Source organism: Zeus faber, assembly GCF_960531495.2.
Source record: "Zeus faber genome assembly, chromosome: 11".
Lineage (NCBI taxonomy): Eukaryota > Metazoa > Chordata > Actinopteri > Zeiformes > Zeidae > Zeus > Zeus faber.
Window position 1 is genome coordinate 12,483,746 of NC_137205.1, and position 22,119 is coordinate 12,505,864.

The window sequence follows — 22,119 nt, forward strand, 5'->3', positions numbered from 1 at the left end:
GTGCTGTACTGCCCTGCAACATACCCGGGTGCTTGTGCGTCTGTGTTGTGCTTCGCTTACGCTACACGCTGTCCGTGCATGAATGTGTGTTATTGTGTCCAGGTGTGTGTGTGTTTGTGTGTGTGTGTGTGTGTGTGTGCGTGCGTGTGTGTGTGAATGTACGGGAGGTCTAGACCTGCGTGGAGTAGGAGCGGTGCAGCGTGGCGTAGCGTCCGGCCTGGTGGGCGGCACAATGCTGCGAATGCTGCTCGGGCTCCTGGTCTAGACTTCGCTGGAAATGGAGCGAGAGGGTATGAGGACATCGGGAGTGGCGGGGAACCGATAGGGCTGATGGTCATGTGATCTCGGTGAAGGGAGAGCCCCGCGGAGTCTGCACGGGAAAGAGAGAGGAGTGAGAGAGAGAGAGAGAGAGAGAGGTAGAGAGAGAGAGAGAGAGAGGTAGAGAAAAGAGGGGGGAGAGGGGAGGTGAAGGTGGGAGAAGAGAAACAAAAAAGCCAAGAAAGAGTAATCAAGAGGAATGTTTGAGAGGAGGAAAGGATGTACAGTCGAGAATTTGAGAGAATAAACAGAAATCCAACAGAAAAAAAGGGGACGAGCGGGGAAAGAGAGCGAAAGGGAGCGGGGAGCGAGAGAGAGAGAGAGAGAGAGGGAGAGGGGGAGAGAGACAGAGAGACAGCCAAAAAGGATTTCAAAGTTGGTTAGAATGGTTGAACGTAGGCGTTGTAGGGTGGGGATGAGGAGGAGGACAGCGCAGGATGCTGGAGAGAGTGAGGGGGAAATGGCAACAAGATCGAGAGGAGAGCAGACAAGGGTGGGAGACAAGGGGAAGGGGGGAGAGCCAATCAGGTGAGGGTTAGTGAGGGAGGACAGATCACAAGGGAACACCAGACAATTTTCTACGACACAAGATTTCCGCCGCGGTCGCCACAGCGACCCAGAAAGGAGCAGGTCTCGAAAGGCCGGCACGGTGCGGCTACAGCAGCACTAACACTTAAAGGCTTTTCCTGCCGATGGGTTTACCTACCAAGAACCCGCCATCGTTTATTTCCTACGGACGGCGAATTACGGCTCGGCTGCGTAAGCCAAAAAGGCTAAGTCACTTTAAAGGGATAAGAGGTTCCCTAAACCGCTGATAAAAAAGAAAATGAAATGCGTAACGCCACGTAATACTGTAGGCTTTAGACGCGAGGAAGCGCCTGCTCCCCCTTCACAGATGGATTTGCTCGATCCCCTGGAATATATAATCACTGCTCTTTTCAAGCCAACGGGACAAATCCCATTTGTGCTGTTATCGGCCTACGACACGATTATGGGCATGCAGGCGTTTGGGGGATTGAGCTGGGTGTTGGTGAGGTGTGGCTGTGGGTGAAGATGGGGCTTCGGGCACGCGTACGAGGAGGTGCTGGCCTTTCGATTCGGAGGGGGATTGGCAGACCACGGGGTCGGGGGCACGTGCATTCCGCCGGCCTCTGTGTGTGTGTGCAGTCCTGCCTCACACCCAGACCCGCCCCTTACCTGAGGGCCACTTAACTTTTCAAGTGGACTTTCCACGCAGGGCAGCGTGACCATGGGCATGCCCAGCATGGACTCTGGGCGCTGGGGCCGCACTGGAGGGGGCGGAGGCTGCATCTGCTGGAAGTTGTTGATCACACAGGTCACCTGGAGAGAAAATAAAAGATACATGGCAAAGGAGAGTTGAGGGGAAAAACGTCTATGGTCCATTGTCCATGGTCCTTCTACCCACGTCGGTTTTCCTCCCATCATCACTGTCCTCTGTCCTCACCAGGAACACAGCGATGGATCCCCCGGTGAAGAAGCCGGCCAGGACATCAGACCAGTGGTTGCGGTACTCGGACACCCGCACCACGCCAACCAGCATGGCCAAGCACAGCAGGGTCAGGCTGACGGTGGGTTTGGTCAGCCGTGTGCCTTTGGTCCGGAACACTAGAGTCACGTACATCTACAAGGAGACACACACAGACACAAAAGGCGCAATAATTTAGATTTCCTTTGTTCTATGGTTTGTTCAGGTGTGATTGTAATGAAGTGCCAAAAGGCACTTCGGTCCACAATCCTACTGTTAGTGTTAAGGTTAGTCACAAGCAATTTAATTAAAGCTATCATTTTTTGGCCAGAACAGGATTTCCAAAAGATTTCTGGTGACTTACTGAAGTGAGTTTGCGATAGGCGGATCAACATAAAACAGAAAATAATGGTACTTCACTGGTGGCTTGTGTCAATTTCATTCAGCCTGGCCATAATGTCGCCGTCTCCCATTCAAACCCACCAAACTCACGAAAACCTACAACTGAATGAAAGTCAATGCAAAAAGGGGAAACTTCTAATTACAAGACTACAGGATGGTGGCTTCACTCACCTCACCTCAGCACACCAAGACCGGGGTGGCTGCTGCCCAAATTTGGAGGTTCTGGCTACATATACAAGGTGGTAGCGAGCGTCAACCAAAACTCGAGGCTGAAAACCCTCTCTTCAGAAATCAAAGCGGAAGCTACCTCCATTTTTTTCAACACTACATGGTTCATACACGAGAGGCTGATTTTGTTGAGTGTCTTAAAAAAAATAATTTTTACTCGTAATTCGTTACACTACTCGTTACTTGGGAAAGTTAATATTATTACTGTACTGCCCAACATTGATCTCAAGGTACTGCAAGTGCTCACCACTGTGTACACTGCTGCGTAGACGCTGAGGGCTGCGTCCTTGGAGGGGAAGGACTTTCGTGCCGACATGACGATCAGCGGGTTCCCCGTGCAGGCGCGGCGCTCGGTGATGTACTGCATGGGCGACTGGCAGCCCAGCGCCGTGTAGTTGGGCCTGCAGGCCGACAGGAAGTGAGGCGTCTGGTTTCCCGTCACTACCTGGCCCGCGTTGGCGAAGATGGTGGTGGTGAACAGGCCGAAGGCGTAGACACCTGGGAGCGAGAGGTGGGATGGAGTTATATGGTCGAAGATGTTGGGATGACCCAAACACAACTCTGATAAATACAGAAAGACTGAGAGAAAAGGTAGAATAGAGAAGAGAGGGCGGAATTTAGACAGATTGTGAGTAAGAAGAGCGCCTAAAGTACCAAAAAAAACCATGTGCGAGATTAAACGCAGGCCAAAGTCTTTTCTCACTCCCCAAAATAGCCCCCAAGACGTTATCAGCCGAGGTGTGAAACTGCAACAAAAGTCTTCACCTCGGCTCACTCAGCCAAATATGCAAATGTTTCTGGGATATTAATATTCATGCTCGTGTTGTCTGCCATCAGCTTACCTCAAAGTTTGTACTTTATGTAATTTATCATCCAATTAACATACTCATGTTCACGCTGCGGTTTACAAACTCTTGAGGGTAGCGGGTCTCGTCCAGGTAATTAACTTACAAAACACCCCGGTGCTTTGGAGCGATGCACGCTTTTTTTTTTTTTGGCCTGCTCTCTTCTCGCGCAAGTTAACAAACAAACCCAAAACGCGGGGAACACGCGAATGCACTCAAACGCGCACTGCACCGCGTCCGCACCTTGCGTTTTCATCCGCCGCCTCCTATCCGGATCGTATCGAGGTTATGACTCGACAGGGTTACGTTCGCTTCGGCGTCCTCACGCCAGAGCCTGCGTCGTCCGCAGGCACGGGCGGGGTTTTGTCTCAGCCATATTGATTGATTGTTGGGAGCCACCCCGAGTGACAGGCGTCAGGATGTTTTCAATTCATCCAGGATTGAGAGAGTAGCTTCAACCAAACACCGCGTGCGGGGCCATCGCAGTGGCCAAACAACGCCTCATTGTACTACTATAGCATCGTCAGGTCTCGGGTTGAGACCGAAAGATACCGTGGATTTCCTTGAAGGGGGGGGGGTCACAAGGGGGATAAATGCTCTCCCCGACATGCTGTATGTACAGTGTAAAGCAGCGTGTTCACCCAGGAAGCGGATGATGCGTCTCAGCAGGGGGTTGAAGTAGCAGCAATCGGCCGTGACGATGGTCTTCTCCTGCGTCCCCTCCGCCTTGGTGAAGAAAGCGCACATCTCCCCAAGCAGAATCTGCACACGCATACAGAAGTGAAACACGCCGGTTTACATGCAAGAGGAGAACAAAGCACTGGGGCGTACGCATTGTATATGATGATTTCAACTTGGGAAGCCTTGGTTAGGAAGGTTCTGGCGGAGCCCACTGACAGCTGGATGGTCATCGGTGAAAACGCGGTTCTGAGCAGCAGAGTTTTGAACTGCCACAATAATCTGTTCTTCACTGGGAAAAACATACCAATGACAGCGTGATTAAAAAGCACTGACGGATGAGCATTAACGGGAATCCTTCAGATGTCAGTGAACCCGAGCATGAAATATGCACAGCGGTAGTTGATCAGGGAGCTAATCGCTAGGCTATGAAGGATTCTCCACAGGCGGGGCTCACATTAAAGCAGAGGCCAACGACTTACGATGAATTCAAAGATGTTCCCTCATCATCTGATGGAAACCAGCTCCACTCGAAGCCTGGTTCACGCATGAACTGTCCGCATGCTCTTGTCAAAATCCCTGCAGTTCAGACGTTTTCTAGCGGCCGTTTAGTCCGGCTTGACTAACGTGCTAGTGGCTCATAGTCATGAAATGATTCTAATACATACCTTAATCATCTGTTTTATGAGCAATAAGCAAAGCCCCTGGCTGTTGTAGATTATGGTAGAATAGGATCAGGAATGTTTGTCACAGGCCGTACTGTGTAGTCATCTAGAAGTCTACCCGTCCAATGCTTGGTGAGCAGCATCACGCTTGTGGTGTCCTATTTCGTCCCCATGAGACTGGACTGCAATGCTTCTCCTGGCTTCATTGAGTGACTCACGCTGCATTGAGTTGCCTTTGGCACTAAATAGTCACAGACCGGTGGTATTTTGGCATCAACATATGGGCAATTAGCTGTTATGCTAAAACCGCTTAAATCTCCAAAAGCGCCTGACTGCGGCCAATGCATCTGACAAACAGCATCCAACTCAGACCCGGCGCCCGGATGAAGTGACTCTGGGGGCAGTTAAAAATGGTGAGGGGGCAAATCTTTTCACAGGCTGCCGGTATGCGGTACAGGAGGCACGGTCGCGCGTGGCCGTTCGCGTAACGTGCGCTGCGGAAAGGATCTCCCTCTCGCCACGCGAAGAGTGACGGTGCGAGTGCTGTGAAAGCGCTCGCAAAAATAATAGGCGTGCGCGGCCATTTGATGTATCTGGTGGCTCCGCTACACACGTGTGGATCTCATTCCCGCTAGCGGGTTTTGGCACCGATATTCCGTCATAAGATCGCTTCTGAAAAATCCCCGCCGCCTTCTAACGCTCCCGGTGGTTGGGGACCCTTGTGATAGGGTCCAAAACAGGCCTGATCCAACTGGACATTAACTGGTCCTTTCTCTATTATTGCACTGGCTGTCTTCGCCATTAAAAAAAACAAACGCCTTTATCTTTAGGAGTGGGAGTTAAGAGAGCGAAAGGTCAGGACAGTGATGGACACAGGCAAAGAAAGCGTGATCCCCGGTCTCATTCCACGTCCACCTCTTCCCTCCTCCAGTGTGATGGCGTCTATGATTGACTTCAGTCCGAGTCGGGTGAGCTCTTAGCGTGCGAAGGCCCACCTCTCCAAAGTGCCCATCTGACCGTTCTATCTTCCATAACGGGCAATGAAACTCCCGCCACGGATTACGCTAATGGGCTCCATGGCAACCCTCCTAAACACCGTTATGAGCCATGAAATCAAAGCCGAGGGAGTTTTAATCAGTCGCATCAGAAGGGAGACGCTGGCGGCATTGTCACACTTGAGACAGCGGTTTAAGAGGCCATTAAAAAGACAGCACAGTGACTGACAAGACGGTTTCCATGGGTAACTGCAGCGTGGAGGGGTTTTCGGCATGGGCACACTGAAAAGGCAAATGTGATAATTGGGGCAGTATGCTGTTACTCACAGACTAGTGCTCTCAAACAATACACCTTATCCCACTAAAAGCTGTGAAGCAGTGGGTGGAAAGCTGTTTGGAAGCACATGATACCGCAGTATTGTACGGTGGCACGACCACCTGACCATTTATAGCTGACAGAGAGCAATGCCATTGTTACTCATTGTGAGTGATGAGTTGATGAAAAAGGGTTCAGAGAGTGAGACTGACAGACGGAAGGACAGATTAAACAATTACAATTTTTTTTTTTGTTTCATTTCATTAGGAAACAGAGGAAAATAAATACATCTTCAATTAAAAACACATTATTTATTTGTTTTGTTTGAAGAAAGGGGGACAGGGAACAGGTATGTGCAGCGCATTACGCAATTCGTATCAATGTTCAATCAATGTTTTTGTTGTTATAACTAACTACAGGGATATTTTCATGAAAAATAATTAATTTCTGAAAAAACAAATTTGTAACTTTTGATTGGGTGGGTGAGGACGCATGTCCCTGCCCATAGCCACCGCCGCAGGTAGTTCAGGAGGAATTGGCTGCTTAAATACAGTCGGCCGGGCCTGTAAGGACGTGGAAGCACGTGGCGACGTGACAGAACAAGCTCCGCAAGCTATGCATCATGTGTTGGTGATTCTTGGTCATATTTGGGCCATTGTTGTGTTTTATACATGAATGTGGGGTGAAAAAAAAAAGACAGTAAAGGCAGCAGCAAACCAAGAAGTGAAGACTGCGACGCCAACTCCCGGCCCAGTTCTCCTCTGATTCACACATTCATACCGACAGGCAGCATCAACTGGACTGGGATGTTGTTAATACAGATGTGTGTGTGGGTGTGGGTATGTGTGTGTGTGTGTGTGTGTGTGTGTGTGTGTGTGTGTGTGTGTGTGTGTGTGTGTGTGTGTGTGTGTGTGTGTGTGTGTGTGTGTGTGTGTGTGTGTGTGTGTGTGTGTGTGTGTCCTATACAGCCGTTTCCATGCATGTGCACAGACATACTTTTGTCATTGCCTTCAACAAATCAGCTCCATTAGGATTAGGAGAACTTTTTTTGAACACGGACTCACCAGCTTTACGATTTTGCTTCTATTTCGAAAAAAAAAAGACGCAAATAGAACGTAAGAGATTAAATCAAAGGCTGTGGAGAGGAGCAAGAGAAGAGAGAGAGAGAAATTCATGGAGGGCATCCCTGTCCCTGTGGTGTGGTAGCCGTGGATGTGTTCAAATCGTTTTTTAGAAAATTCCCAGAATTTTGGAGGAACGCCACTGCTGCTGGCAAACAACCTGCACTATCAACTAAATGGTGGGCAGGCTCTTTACTTTTTCTCCAAATAAGGCCTCACCTTCTCCAGAGTTGTACTTTCTAGTGCAAATTGAAATTCGTTAAACATGTAATATTCCACATAACCAGTAAAATGTCAAAAAATCAGATAAGTTCCCCTTTAAAAGAAAGACAGGACAAAAGATATTGATTGGACCAAGGAAGGTCAGAGGAACAGCGCACAGAATGGATTTCCCCCCTTCATTTAGTTTAAAAAAGAAAAACATTCTCAACAAAAAACAGACCCCAAACCCTCTTATCCAAACCATACTTTCAGACTGCTGGCTTTCCGAATTGGCGTCAATTTGTATTTGGCCATTTCCTGTGTAAATGGATTATTGACGGTGCCTGTACACCCACCTCTGGACTGCTTGGCTGCTCCGTATTTCAGAGTGTAGTCAAAAGATGAGGCAGAAGGCTTTTCATGTTGTCTCCTAATGATCAATGCTATAAAGTTAGACACAATATTCAAATTGAGCAATCAAATTTGGGTGAAAAAGGTCTGTTTTAGGTTATGTAGTTAAATAGAAATTAGGGCAAATGTCATGTTCCTTATGGTGCCCCACCTTCAGGCAGAAGAAAATAACATTTGGTGTCCTACTGTAGCAGGTGTGTTTCAAGACCTAGATGTAAGATGTAAGAGTCAAGATGTTTATTTGTCACATGCAGTAATACAAGTAGAGTGCAGTAAAATGATAAAGGGCAATTAGAAAATAAAAAATAGATAAAAAATACAAAAAGAAAAACAGAAATATAGGCAAAAAAATATACATAGGCAACAGATAAAAAGCAAAGAATAAATGTAAAATGTAAAAAATTAAATAAAATGAAAGAAGGACCTATCTACCAATATGGCTGCTGTAGTCTCTGATCTCCAGACTTTTTAAGGCAGAAAGGAACAAAGAGATGGACAGCAAGTAGACAATAATACAATAGGAATTAGATAAAGGAGAAAAAAACCCAAAACATTCAAGACTAATTTTGAGCCCCCACTGTAACGATGAAGGATCAAAGTGTAGAGCAAATGAAACATCTGGAATCTCTCTACGATGATATTTTGCATTGAAGGACTCCACTGCCCTTCATTCTAGCAGGGTTTCCACCTTTTGCAGCAATGTTCATTTCAGCTCTATACAGACCCAGTAACCTGGCTTGGAAAAAAAAAGGTTGAAAACACCACTGACGACATGAAGCAAACTAAAAGCTACTCCCAGTGATATTTCCCATCTCTTCAAACCCACCCCCAGCACTCAACTAAAGAATGTCTGGTTTACTGGGTAGGATCTTTTAGTTTCCTCTCTTTTCCGGCGATCGACAAAGTTGGTCAACAAAGCTGCACTCATTTGATGTTTGGTGGGCTTTTGTGTGAGTCTGTGTGTTGAAAGCCTAAAATCCTGCTGCTTTGTCACAGCGGCTCATTTCATTTCTATTTAACAAGGAGGAGGCGAGAGATGTAGAGTCTTACAGGATGATCAGGGAGAGGGGATTTCTGAAGGGTTGTCTTAAAACTTCATCTATACGCCGTCTACTTCCTCTCTCTCTCTCTCTCTCTCTCCCCCTCTCTCTCTCTCTCTCTCTCTCGCTCTCTCTCTCGCTCTCTCTCGGCCCAGAGCCAGAGCTTGACGAGCGCCCGCCTTGGCGACGCTGTCTGATTGAATGTGGTTTGACAAGATCAGGAAGGGTATTCATGTGAAAGGCACAAGGGGGAAGCCAAGCTGTCAACGCGCGCCCCCATTATCCGCCGCCATCTACGCTGACCCCGAGATGACGCCTAATGGACGACGGTGGAGATGGCGCGCGCGTCCACAGGCATTAGGATCAGACTTAAAAAGACGCATGAGGTTGCGCCGCGCTTTGGACGGTTTTTGGACTTCAGCGAATTAGGTGCTGACGGTGTACGTTGTAAAGCCAGAAACACAGTTGGAAAGCAGGCGGGGCGGATCAGCACCTCCGAGGTTGCGGTTATCGCACTTTGCAACCCGTGGAAAAGGGGATAATGGATGGATGGAGCGGAGTGGTGGTTGAGCCACCAGTGTTTCTCTTCATGTTTCTATGGGTTCATTTTTCTCTCCGAATGAACAACAATCTGATGCCGGCTAATGCATCTCAATCAAGATATGCAAACTACTGACTGGATAGAGAAGATGTGAGATGTGTGAAAAAGTGATAAGACACATGACTGTTAATGCATGGATAGTGTACATACTGTACATACAGTATGTGTTAAGATGGATAGATAGATAGATAGATAGATAGATAGATAGATAGATAGATAGATAGATAGATAGATAGATAGATAGATACTTTATACAGCAGCAATTACAGCAACTCATACGTATAAAAACAATAATAATAAAATATTAAGAATAAAACACAGAAAAACAACAAACTTAAAACTTGTGCAACATACAGTACAGCAAATACATTAAACCTTAAAATGTACAGTAAACAATAAACCTCTGTATCAAAAATTCATTTTTTTTTTTATAAAAGTACGAAAGAGTTATTATATTTAAATTCACTGTTTTTATTTGATTCTTACTGATTCTATTTCTGATTTCATGTTTTATTGATTAAATAAATTTCCATGATACCTTCCACCTCCCTCTGCAGAATTTGATGCAACACTTTTAATCTAAATCTATTAAATAATGAAAAAAACAAAACATTCCAATGTAGAGCCAGTTGCACCCTCGCTGTTTGATGCTTAATTACAGCTTCCCTGCTTCGTTAAATTAGATAGGTATTTTATTTAATTTGACAACATCTGTTAAGTCTGATCTTTATGTGTTTCATAAACAACTTATACTGATTGCTAAATGACTGAGTGAGTCAATGGACATTTTGTAAACTGTATCTTCCAATTCAATTCGGACACACTTTCACATGTGATCTACCAGTAGCAGATGGATGCATCAGATAGCACAGTAGGGCGGGAGGGATTGGCTGCTTAAATATCAGCCAGCCAAATAAGGGCGTGGAAGCGTATGGCGGCGTCCAGTTGTCTGACAGAACTAGCTCCGAAAGCTACACCTCATTTAGGAACTTCTATGATCTTAAACTTTCCAAAAGAGTGCTTTTAAAACCAGGCAGTTAATATCAGTTTCAGAATTCTTGTTCGGTGGTTATTAATTGTGGTTGTAGCAGGAAGAAGTTTTACCGGCAGCAGAGAACACGTGCAGGCCGACTTCAGAGAGGGAATAGAGGCTGGTTTGTTTATGTTAAGTGCAGAAATAAAAGCAAATGAAACCACATCCCAGTGCCCGCCTGCGTCTCTGGCTGCAACATACAGTATTTTGGCAAGATAACCAGGAGAGAGGTTCTGTACAAGGGCACATCCATCATAACGGACACCCGACGGAAGAAAAGGGCTTTTCCCCTGAGGCAAACCTGAAAACAAAGAGAAGAAGCACCAGAAGCGCCAGCCAATTCCCAGCAGCAAAAAATCCCAAGACTTTTTGTGCAGAGCAATTAAACTAAAAGACAAGCTCCTTTTGCATCCAAGGAGAGAGAATCCGAGTAATACTACAATGCAGACCGAGTCAAAATGTTTCTAATGTCAGTTGGTACAGGGCTGCTCAATGAAAATATTAAATTTAGGATCAAGCCTTTCTTTGATAACTTGGGCCTCACAGATGGAACCCTGATTGGATAGTAAATGAAGCTGCTAACTTTGAGATTGAGAGGCTCAATATGTTAAAGAGAAACAGCACCAAGACACCCAGAGTGAATGAGCTGCAGACAACCAGCAACACTTGGGATAGTTCGTTGAACTCGTCAACCCAGAACACACAGCCGGTGAGGAACACTGAAGAGCTCTCCAAGGAAAGGACAAAGGCAGCTCATCCCCCACCTAAGCCCGAGATGCACACCCTGGTAAGAGAGCATCGAACAGAGGTAGCTGAAATGAAACGGATGGTGCTTGCTTCCATGAACATTGGCAAGCCGCAGAACTCCAACAAATGGCAGAGAGAAAGCAGACTTGGGAACTAGGCTGTAGGGCCTGCCAGGACAAAGGAGAGGGATGAAGCTGCAGTCACTGCTTCCTGTTAGCCAGTTCACATCTGCAGAGGATGCAGAGCTCCGCACCAGGTGCAGGGAAATTTCAGTGGGTTAACGCCGAGGGACCAGCAGTGAGTCCCATGGATGCCCCTACAGAAGGTTCCAGTAATGTGCAGGTTGTTCAACCATAGTATATAGCTCCAAATTATGTAAGATTTGTGAATGGCAGTATAGCAGATCCGCCTGCCACACGCCACCGAGTGGCGTTTTCAGGGCCCTCCGACACAGAGACACAGGCAGAGATGTTGCATACACACAAGTATATTGTAGAGAGTGGGCAAGATGGAACAAGCTGGGAGCAGGTGGAACATTGTCATGACAGAGGCTCTCCCTGTGTGTGTGGGGATGGGGGTTTTACCTGTTGCTTGTTGATTGTTCTAACAAGCAACAGGCATAGAGCCACCCTGATCCCGGGCCCAATTATCCATACCCAGGACAGGGGTGGCTGCTTAAACCATACCACCCCCACACCACAGGCAGGAACACAAACCCCTGTATAGAGCAGTAAGGCTAGTTGAGCAACACTGAGCAGAGGAAGAGGCAATTTGTTTTTACCAGAGTTATGCAAGGTTGACTACCTCAGCAAAACAAGGTAAAATACTTATTTAACTGATAGGGAAACATAAGATGGTAAAATGTATTTTTGATGATGTACCAGTGACAGTACTGTGGGATACTGGCGCTCAGGCAACTGCAATAAATGACGAATGGTGACCGAGCTTCTATCCAATAGCACTATCAGAGCTATATATGAACTATTAGGGCCAGAACAACTGAATGGCCTTGCTGCCGATTAAATTGAAATTCCATTTATGTGGTGGATACTGGTAGAGTTCAAACTTAGCGGGTCAGAGCCCTCCAGTGCTAGCCTGTAGTAGAGGAGATGTAATAGAGGAAGTGATCAATGAACAGCTTAAACAACAGCAGGGCATTGTTAATGGTTTTCGGTACTGGATCAAGGCAAGGCATACCACCAAGGCTTTGTAGATGAACAAAGTCAGCCTCTCACCTCTTTAATCACTCCATGGGGCCCAAACCAATGGGTCCCCGGGTGCCGCTACATAGCAGCCTACCTATCCTAGATACGTCGGTTATTAGGATGGGTAAAATGCAGAGAAATGCATTTTGTTGCCCAAGAACTTGTACTCTATGCAATGACAATTAGTTGAATCTAATCTAATCTAAACAGGATTCCTTTTGGCCTGAGTTCAGTGCCTGCTGAATTTCAAAGAGTATAAAGGAGTATCTGTGGGGTTTGTGTGGCAAGATTTGCCTACCTTACCTGGATTATAATTTTGTTGACAGTAAGTCCTTTAAAGGCAATGTAAAAACACTCCTGCAATGATACAAGCAACATGGGATAAAACTTACACCAAAGAAAAAACTGTTTAAAGGGGACCTTTTATGCTTTTCCTTATTTTTCGTCATAAACAGTATATAATACATATATTTATTATATATATATCGTATCAGACGTGGCCAAAGTGTCAAATAATGAGGTAAATAAATGACAAAGCTTTCAGGCTTCCAAATGCTCTGACACTGCTCTGAGCTGACATCAGCTCGTGCCGGATTTCTTTATATGGTCATCTGCACCATCAGATTGAGTAAAAATAGTGTGTTTTTATCGTAGATGTATTATTATATTTGATGTTATTTTATTTTCATCCGTGTACGAAACAAACTAAACAAAAAAATCCCTGTGTGTGAGAGTCTGGCTGCTCCATTGGCTCACAGAACCTGGCACTTGTGCTCAAACTCCATTGGTTCAGAACTAGGGGCTTGTCTGCTTGTCTGGGACATATTATGTCCCCTTTAAGTATAAAGTTCGGATTTTGGGCAGGATAATGATAAAAAAGAAAGTCATAGTATGGACTCAGCAGAGGTAGCTCCTGTACAGGCCCTGACATAAACACACCCTAGCACAGTGAGAGAAGTCAGGCAGATTTTAGACTTCCTCTCCTACTACAGGTTATACATTAAAGACTTTTCTTTATAGCAAAGCCTGTGTCTACAGAGGGGAAAACAAAGAAAGGACAGCAATGACAGTTGCCCTCAACAACACCAGTTTCATGGATTGACAGTCATCACCAGGTCCTGAGACTCCTAGTGGACAAACTCTCCAACCCTCCGTTCCAAGGCTACTCAGACCTGAATAAATCGTTGGTCCTGCACACTGATGATTCACAGGCAGGACTTGGAGCAGTGCTGTACCAGTGCAGCCACGGAAGCTGAAGGCAATAGCCGTTGGATCCAGAACGCTCACCCCTCCAGAGAGAAATTATCACCACACTCAGTAAACCTAGAGGTTCTCGCTTGCAGATGGCCCACACCATCTACATGCGCTCTCTCATGCCCCTTCTTTTGTGGTATATACAGATAATAATGTTGAATGCTGGAGGACAGAGATGGGTAGCAGAGTTAGCAGATTTTAACTTCACAATAAAGTACAGGCCAGGCAAGGCAAACGCAGATGCAGATGGCTTATCAAGAATGCCAGTCGATTTTGAGAGCTACATGAGTCAGTGTACACAGTTAGTCTGTCAGGAAGCAGTCAGGGCGACAGAACAGGGCATTCTAGTACAACAGAAGGAACAAGGTCTTGGGGCAAGCTAGAGATCAGGGCCGATGGGACCATGCACTGGAAGACTCAAACAAAATGTCCGCTTGTGCTCCCAGGCGTTTACTGACCACTCATGTGTTGCACAAGGAAATGAGACACATGGGCAGACAAAGGATCTCTTTCAATGTTCAGAACACCCACTGAAGAACAGAAAGGTGACTAGAAAAAAATGACCTCCCAAAGGTCATGCGTGCCTATGAGGCCACAGGCACACTCTCCATTGTATCTACTTGTTGGCAGACCACCCAGACTTCCAGTGGACTTCCTGTTAGGGTTTAAAAAGTCAGGACTGCTCAGGCAGAGGTGGCGACAGAGTTTTACGGAGGCCTATCACATCGCCTCCAGAAATGCTTCCAAGTCAGCTGATAGAGGAAAGAAACAGTAGGACAAGAGAGTATAATGGTCCCACACTGCAAGTGGGCAGCAGTGTCCAGATGTCCTGAAACTTGGCTGTGAGGGGAGGACCAGGGAAAATATGCTCCTACTGGAAGGGCAACATTTATCTCTTCAAAATTCAGAAACGTGAGGACAGTCTGGTGTTTGAGGTGGAACCAGAAAGTGGCAGAGGCAGGACAAGGATACCCCACAGAAACATACTGTTACCATGTTACTTCCTTTCAGTCACTGCTAAATAAAACAAGACTCCCACCACAAGCGTTTTATCCGGAGAGTGAAAACCTGTCCCAGAACTGAGTGAGCCTCTTCAAATTGCTGAGGAGGTACAAGTAGACCGAATCCAGAGGATGTTGATGCAACAGACATGAGGAACTCAGAGGATGAAGTCGTTGAGAAGACAGAGCAGAAGGGAACATAACTGAGGAGGCAACCCTAGACTCTGACTTATGACAGACTGGGCCAAGTTTTACAGGGAGAAAAGATTTTACCAAAGGAATAGCTATTAGTGGCTCCTGGTGGCCCTGGTAATAGACTACAATATATATATAGCACATTTAAAATATACTTTTTGCCTCTTCTGAATTATACCTAATTGCCTTGTGTTCATTTTGAAATAAGGAACACAGAGACGGTTAAAAGCTGTGTGTTTTGTGTAATGAGAGCATCTACTTTAAAGAGGATAAGTTCTCTATCAGAACCCTGTGACACCACGAGAACAGTAAGACAGCAGGCGTCAACGATCAAGGCATTTACCAGATGGCGCCGAAAGGACGATAGCAGCAGACGCATTCAATTCTTTCCTTTGTGTCCTGGACACCCCCTGTTGTGGAACAACAGAAATCCGCGAACGGCCGATTCATGTACTGTGGACTATTTCTTGAAACCCTGTGTTTTCCTAAGAAGAAGATTGGACTGAACTAAATATCTAAATTGATGTGTAAGCACCATAATGTTTGATCTTAGGTGATTTTGTGAAGAACGATACTACTGTTGACTTTGACAAATGAGAAATGACAAAACTTTACATGAAATAATGAATTGTGTAATATTAAACTATGTTCCATTTGCTGAACTTGGACGCCCCCTAGCTGCCACTATCGGTAATTCTCCAAATGCGCAATTATATTCTGTATCTTGTATTTTCTTTCAAGATTTATTTATGTGTGTGATTTTATTTTCTTTTATTTTCTTTTTTTACCTTGTTACCACGGAACCTTACTTTACTGGCACATTGCCGCAGAGCCTTTCCTTTTCTTTGTCTTTTCTTTTGTAATAAACCTATTAATTTAATCAAGTCAGCGTCAGAGGTCACTCCTTCTTCATCAATACATCAAAATCATCAAGAAACTTCAATCACGACTCTGCTAAGTTGTAAAGATCCTAAAGTACGCCTTTTTAACTTGAAAACCTGTTTGCCTTCTACCTTCTACCTTCGATCAAGCCTTGCTGATAAACCTTGTTTTAATTATAAATTTTCTTGATGCCGTGTGGCCATGCGACTGTTGTAATCAAGCTGTTTTTGAACAAATCAACAATCCCACATTCAAAAGAGTGCGGGAAATTTCCTGAAGCTGCCCACGAATCACCAATCTACCATACACCAAGCCCAGAAGATTCCGGCCAAACAGCAATCGCTGTTCCAGACCCGGCAGTACGGGAGGATCCGCGACAGTACTTGTGGCTAAAGATGAGATGAGACTGCACCCACCGGAGCCAAACTACGGTGACCCAGGGAACTGCGATGCATTAAGCCCAAACTCCAGTAGAGCTCATGGCGAAGTGATGTTGGTGTGGGCACGACGATTTCATTATTTTTATTATTCGGTTTAAAGTGAGTTATCTGCGCCTTTGTGCGCATCCGAATGCAATCCCTCCTAATCAATCTGTAGTAAATCATTTCCCCCTCATGCCTAATTCAAACTACGTGATTCTTGCCTGATTTTCCAGTCTCTGACAGGTTTTTGGAGATCGCCGAACAAAGCTTCAGATCAGAGGAAAGTCATAGTGCGCTCCTGTGAGCGATGAGCATGTGGTGTGAACTGCTCACATTGTGATCCGACTGCTCGCCGAGCGCTCATTGAGCGCTAGCAGATGCCAGCAAGATATTGAGCAGTGCAACAAGCTACAGCCAATGAGAGCAGACACGGGGTCAGGGGGAGGGGAGGATCAAGGGATTCTGCTTCTATTCGTTTTTTACAGTGATCAAGAATATGATAATAAATAAATAATCCTGTCCTGTGCATGGTATCACATAATTTCCGTCGTCAATTTTGGCGTGTATTTTCGTGACAAATCATAGTTTGAAGAACTGACAGACTCGTCGGGGATTCCCCCTGGTGAAAGATCTTGTTATGTGAGACCCCGTGTCACCGATCACTCATGTAATGTGCATGTAGTGTCTTCTACCTCAACCTTTTTACCATATTATCAAACTCTTTTACTCTAAACAAACATTCACTGTTTGATTAAGAAGTAGTTGGGTAATTATCTGATACTCCGTGTGAGAATTACTGAGCGGAAAAAGCACGACACTGAACTCAACTGAACTATAAATATTAATTATAGGTCATCATCACACTACATTTGTGTGTATTGGGTTTCAGAACTGTTATATGGAAAATTAAATGACCCATCCAAGTGTATGGACTCATGGTTCTGTATGCATTAATTATCCAAGTGTTTGGGCACAAAGACTGATAAAATCAGTATTCATGACTGCAGTGCACGGTAGTCTGTATCCCTTAAACAAGGTGAGCTTATTAACATGCCTATTCAGTTTCATTGCTGTCCATGTATTGATGTTAAGGGCTAGGAGGTATAATTAAAATGTTGGGATGTCATTTTTAAAGTGGGGTAGAGTGTGACAGGTTAATTGATAGTTAGAAGATTGTTATGTTTACTATATGGGTTATAAGGGAGGGAAGGGAAGGTACCCCACAACTTTTTTTCTTGTACAAGACACTTTGCATTTAAAACCTTATTTCTGTACATGCAGACAATGGTTATATGATAAATGTGCTTATGTTAATATGTTCTTTTGGCTGCAGTGTGCAGATGTTTGGGAATACGCTGCACGGTTTTTGCCACCAGGTAGTGCCAGTGAGTAGGTAGCAATTTTGAAAGCAGAAGTCGGAGAAAAAGACGTTTTTCTTGTTTTGTGGTTATTAATTGTGATTGTTGCAGGAAGAAAAAGTTTTACCAGCAGCAGAGAACACTTGCAGGCAGACTCCAGATTTTTGTGACGACAAAAATGAATTTTGTAAGTTTTCATTGAATTTAGCACTGTGAAAACAGTGTCCAGAACAAACTGTCCAGACAACCAAGCACTAAAGTTGCTTAAGGTTTATTCCATCACACAATAGAAAACCTATTTTACCACCTTAATGTTTTTATTACATCCTTCTATAATCCCTTTCTCCCCCCCCCCCTCATCATTCTCTTCTGTTGTCTGGTTCCTTTGAAAGGGTTTACAGCAGAGGAAGGAAGAGAGCGTTTTCACCGCTTGCTTTTTCCATTCTCCCATTTCCGACACGTCGTCAAATCCCCCTAAACTCTGTGTAAATGGGCAGAGAAGTTATCTGTCTTTCTGTCTTTCTTTCTTTCTTCCTTCCTTTCTTTCTTTCTTTCTTTTTTGTCTTTTGTTGATTTTTATTCTTATCAGAATCGGAATCAGATTGAGTTTATTCTGCCAGGTGCATTTACACATAATAATAATAATAATAATAATAATAATAATAATAATAATAATAATAATAATAATAATAATAATAATAATAATGAGTAAAATGTCATTGGTCAATTGGTGATTACTGGAGCGTTACTACAGACGATGAGCATTTAGAAAAGTTTTAAACAGTTTTAAAGTATATATATATATAGAATATACAAACGTGATTCAATGTACAGGATTACCAGGTTCCCGGGTTATTGGTATGGGTATATAGGGTATACAGTACATTATAATTATTAATGATTCTATATATTTACTTAGTTGTTAATTTGGTCTAATCTCAATATCATATCACAATATCGATATTGAAAAATATATCACCCAGTCCTAACGTTTTTTCGTAGACCAGTTCCTCAGTGTCTTTTTCTCCTTCAAATGTAAAATCATAATCTGCTACATCTTAATTCCCTAACCCGTGCTGCTGCTGCTGCTTCTAATTTGGGCTCCAGGGTTTTTTTTTTAGGGGGGAGGGCAGACAAGCTTGCAGGGATTGCACATGAGTGGAAAGTGATAAACAGAGATAAGAGAAACAAGAAGCAAGCATAGACAACACTCGAACCAAATTATGATTTTGAAGCTCAAGAAAATTGGAAATGCACTAATTATGACGAGGAGAGAAATACAGTATGGGAAGCTAATGGAGAGGAGGGAAGGATGGGGGGAAAACAAAGAGGCAGCTGCAGAGGAGCAGCAGCCGCTGGCAGCCAAGATGGACCTTGTATCATAATTTTTTATCCTCCTCGAAGTCAGTTATTTATAAGTTCTATTCTATTCTATTCTATTCTATTCTATTCTATTATAGCATATCATATCATATCATATCATATTATATTATATTATATTATATTATATTATTGTAATGACCCTGCAAGCTTTGGGGATTTGTTATGGTTGTTAGAATGTGCGGTACGGCGGTCGGTTCCAAATCTTGCGAGAAAGGGGGGAGGGGAGGAGAGGACACAGAGAAGTGTTGGAGTTGTTGTGCTGAGTTTGACGGGCATGTTACGGCCCTGAAAGGATGGCAATGACCTGAAAGGGACAATAAACCCCAGTGAGTTATAACCCCAATGTGTCTTGTTCGTCCAGTCGGAACGTTACATTGGTGCCCCCCCCCCCCCCCCCCCCAAAAAAAAGAGTGGGATGCCTCTGAGTCTTAGCACTGAATGCTAATCGCAAACTGCGGGCCATGCTGCCAGACAGCGTGCATGCGGAGAGAGAATTGCATTGCAATGCTTTCCGAAGACTTGCCCAAAGTTATGAAGGAGGAAGAGCCAGAGGGCTACGGGGAGAGCGGAACATACAACAGCCGGCTACCCAGAGCTACACCTGGGGGACTAAGGGAACAGTCAGCGTGAGTAAGAGAAATTACTATAAAGATGGTGGCAAACGTCAACGTGGGCAACGCTGCCTACATCAGTGTCCCACAGACAGTTAAGACCCCCAAATATTAAGGTAGCGCTAACTGGGAAGCCTTCCATGGCCAGTTCGAACTGTTAGCACATGCATGAGGGTGGAATAATGAACAGTCGGCGCTTCGGCTGGCTATGTGCTGAAATGACGATGCTTTATCGTGCCTGCTGTCACTCAGCCCTGAAGAGAGATGCGACTATGAGGCTTGAGTCTGGGCTCTGCACTATCGTTTTGGCCAATATGTGGGACAGGGTGGCCAATATGTGGGACTAGAAGGCACACACGCAGTGAGAGTTCCAGAAAGGTTGGTGTGGTCGCAATAAAACCTGATTGGGCAGAGGATTTGGTTCAACTTGTTTGAGCTACTACCCTACAAGGGTGGCGAAGCCCGCGTCCAAAAGTCTTCTGGGAATTTGGCGAGCCTGGCCATCTCCTCAGACAATGCCCGAAGTCCACAGGGCCTCATGGAAATAGCCTGGGGTCCACCCAGAAGGGACAACACGGACCTTCAACACCTTATCCCAAGTTGGGCTACCCATGCCAGAGAGATCACTTCCACAAGGAAGAGAGACAGTCCACACACTACTCAGAAGTGAGAAGTGGGGACCTACAGGAACAGGTTGTTGTAGTGGGCTGGACCTGCATGGGAGATTGTTGGTATGTTCCTGTCCGAGTAGATGGAGTGCACAGCTCAGCGCTGGTAGACTCAGGGTCTACAGGAACACTCCTGAGGCCTAATATCTTCAAAAACTGGATTAGTGTTAACCCCACTGTGGTACAACTACATACAGTTACCAGTGAGCTCTCACCGATGGTCAGGAGAGGCCTGTTGTCAATCACAGTGGGGGAAAAGAACATGTGCCATCCAGTATTGAAGACCCCTGTATCCTCAGATTGGACATTTTGAGGGAGTTAGGTTGCATCGTGGACTTTGGAATGGTGATCATGCAGATCACTGAGGGCTGTATAATCCGCATGACCCCCAGGCCGATTTGCCACACCCCACCCACAACCCTTACCGCAGTAACATCAGTCATCAATTAACCACCGGTCGCCACTAGCTCGCACACGGTAACCAGGGTAGATACTGCTTCCCCTCTCACCCGCATAAACCGGCACCCCCCCTTGTCATGTGCCTCCCTGAAAACGCACAGCCCACTCCGCACACGATCGGACTCCCTGAGTTGAGGGAGGAAGGCAGACTGGATGCTATTAGAGAACTATGGGGAAGGAACTGTGAGAGCCATAGTTCAGAGGTACAGAACCAGCTGTGGGAGGTGTTGTCTGATTTCAAAGACATTTTTGCTCTGAGTGAAGACGACGTGGGTCGGACACACCTCACACATTGCAACATCGACACAGGGGATGCAAGGCCAATAAGGATGAGGGCCCGGCGCCTTCCACTGGCTCGTCAGGAGGCAGTAGATCTAGCCCTTTTGGAGATGCAACAGGCAGGCATCATTGAACCCTCTGCAAGCCCCTGGGCCGCCCACGTAGTGACTGTCCCAAAGAAAACACCAGGGGGATAGAGGTTTTGTGTGGACTTCAGTCCACTCAATGAGGCAACCAAGAAAGACGTTACCCCCTGCCTTGTATCAATGTAACACTGGATGCTGTGGCAGGCTCTTCGTGGTTTTCAGCTCTGGACCTACGAAGCTTTTTCTGGCAGGTGCCCCTCTCCCCTGAGGCCAGGCCCAAAACAGCATTCACCACCAACAAGGATCTGTGGCAATGCCCCACCACTTTTGAGAGGCTCATGGACTCATGAGTGTGTTGTCCTCCGCCAAAATCCTCTGCCATCTGCACCAGGGAATTTATTGGGGGCAACACAAAAGGGACGTGACAGATTATTGCTGCCGCTGTGACAGCTGCACCACTTGGAAGGGCCCCTTGGACCGATCACATGCCCATCTACAACAGTTCCTGGTAAGGGGCCCAATGGAGAAGGTGGGGATTGATGTTCTGGGCCCCTTTCCCATACCGAAAAGGACAATAGGTACATCCTCACAACCATGGATTACTTCACAAAATGGCCAGAGGTTTGCACTGTGCCAGATCAGGAGGCAGAGACCATAGTGGAAGCTCTAATTTAAGGCATGTCCAGTTGGTTTGGGCCCCAGAGACAATTCACATTGACCAGGGTAGGAATTTTAAGTCCCGTGTGTTCGCTGCCATGTGTGACAAGTTAGGCTCATGCAAAACCTGCACCACACCCTGCATCCCCAAAGCAATGGTCTTGTTTAAAGGTTCAATCGAACTGTGGCGAAGCAGCTCGCCATGGTCAGCCAAATACCAACTGGGACCTGCACCTTCTGCACAGTATATTATTTTTTATCTTTGTCATTTTTGTGTATTTTTGAATTGTGCAAAAAATAAAATGAAACTAATAAAAGTAATGGAGGGAAAATTGTCTTGTAGAAAATACAGTTTGCTAGAAGTTTGTGGAACTATTCCTACAAGATTCCTAATCATCCCAACACACAGGGGAAATTAAGTCACCCTAAACAAAGTAAAAGGTTGTAATATTTCAATATTTTAATTTTCTTTATTTAGGGTAATGGAGGTTCTGGGAGAGCCGGGGGGACGCAGCGGAGGGCTGCATCTCTGAGATACAGAAGAAAATAACGCTGAAGACATGGGTTAGGGG

The 22,119-nt window shown here is 45.4% G+C and overlaps 1 protein-coding gene across 1 annotated transcript in view; it reads right to left on the reverse strand.

The window, feature by feature from the left end:
- Positions 1-261: 261 nt before the first annotated feature.
- Positions 262-22,119, reverse strand: part of plppr2a (phospholipid phosphatase related 2a) — a gene marked incomplete at both ends in the record, with an annotated part of 46,731 nt that continues 24,873 nt past the window's right edge. Inside the window, 5 exons of the mRNA XM_080009419.1 lie at positions 262-370; positions 1,532-1,659; positions 1,784-1,960; positions 2,682-2,932; positions 3,921-4,041. Coding sequence (XP_079865545.1) covers positions 262-370; positions 1,532-1,659; positions 1,784-1,960; positions 2,682-2,932; positions 3,921-4,041 — 786 coding nt within the window. The remainder of the gene's footprint in view (positions 371-1,531; positions 1,660-1,783; positions 1,961-2,681; positions 2,933-3,920; positions 4,042-22,119) is intronic.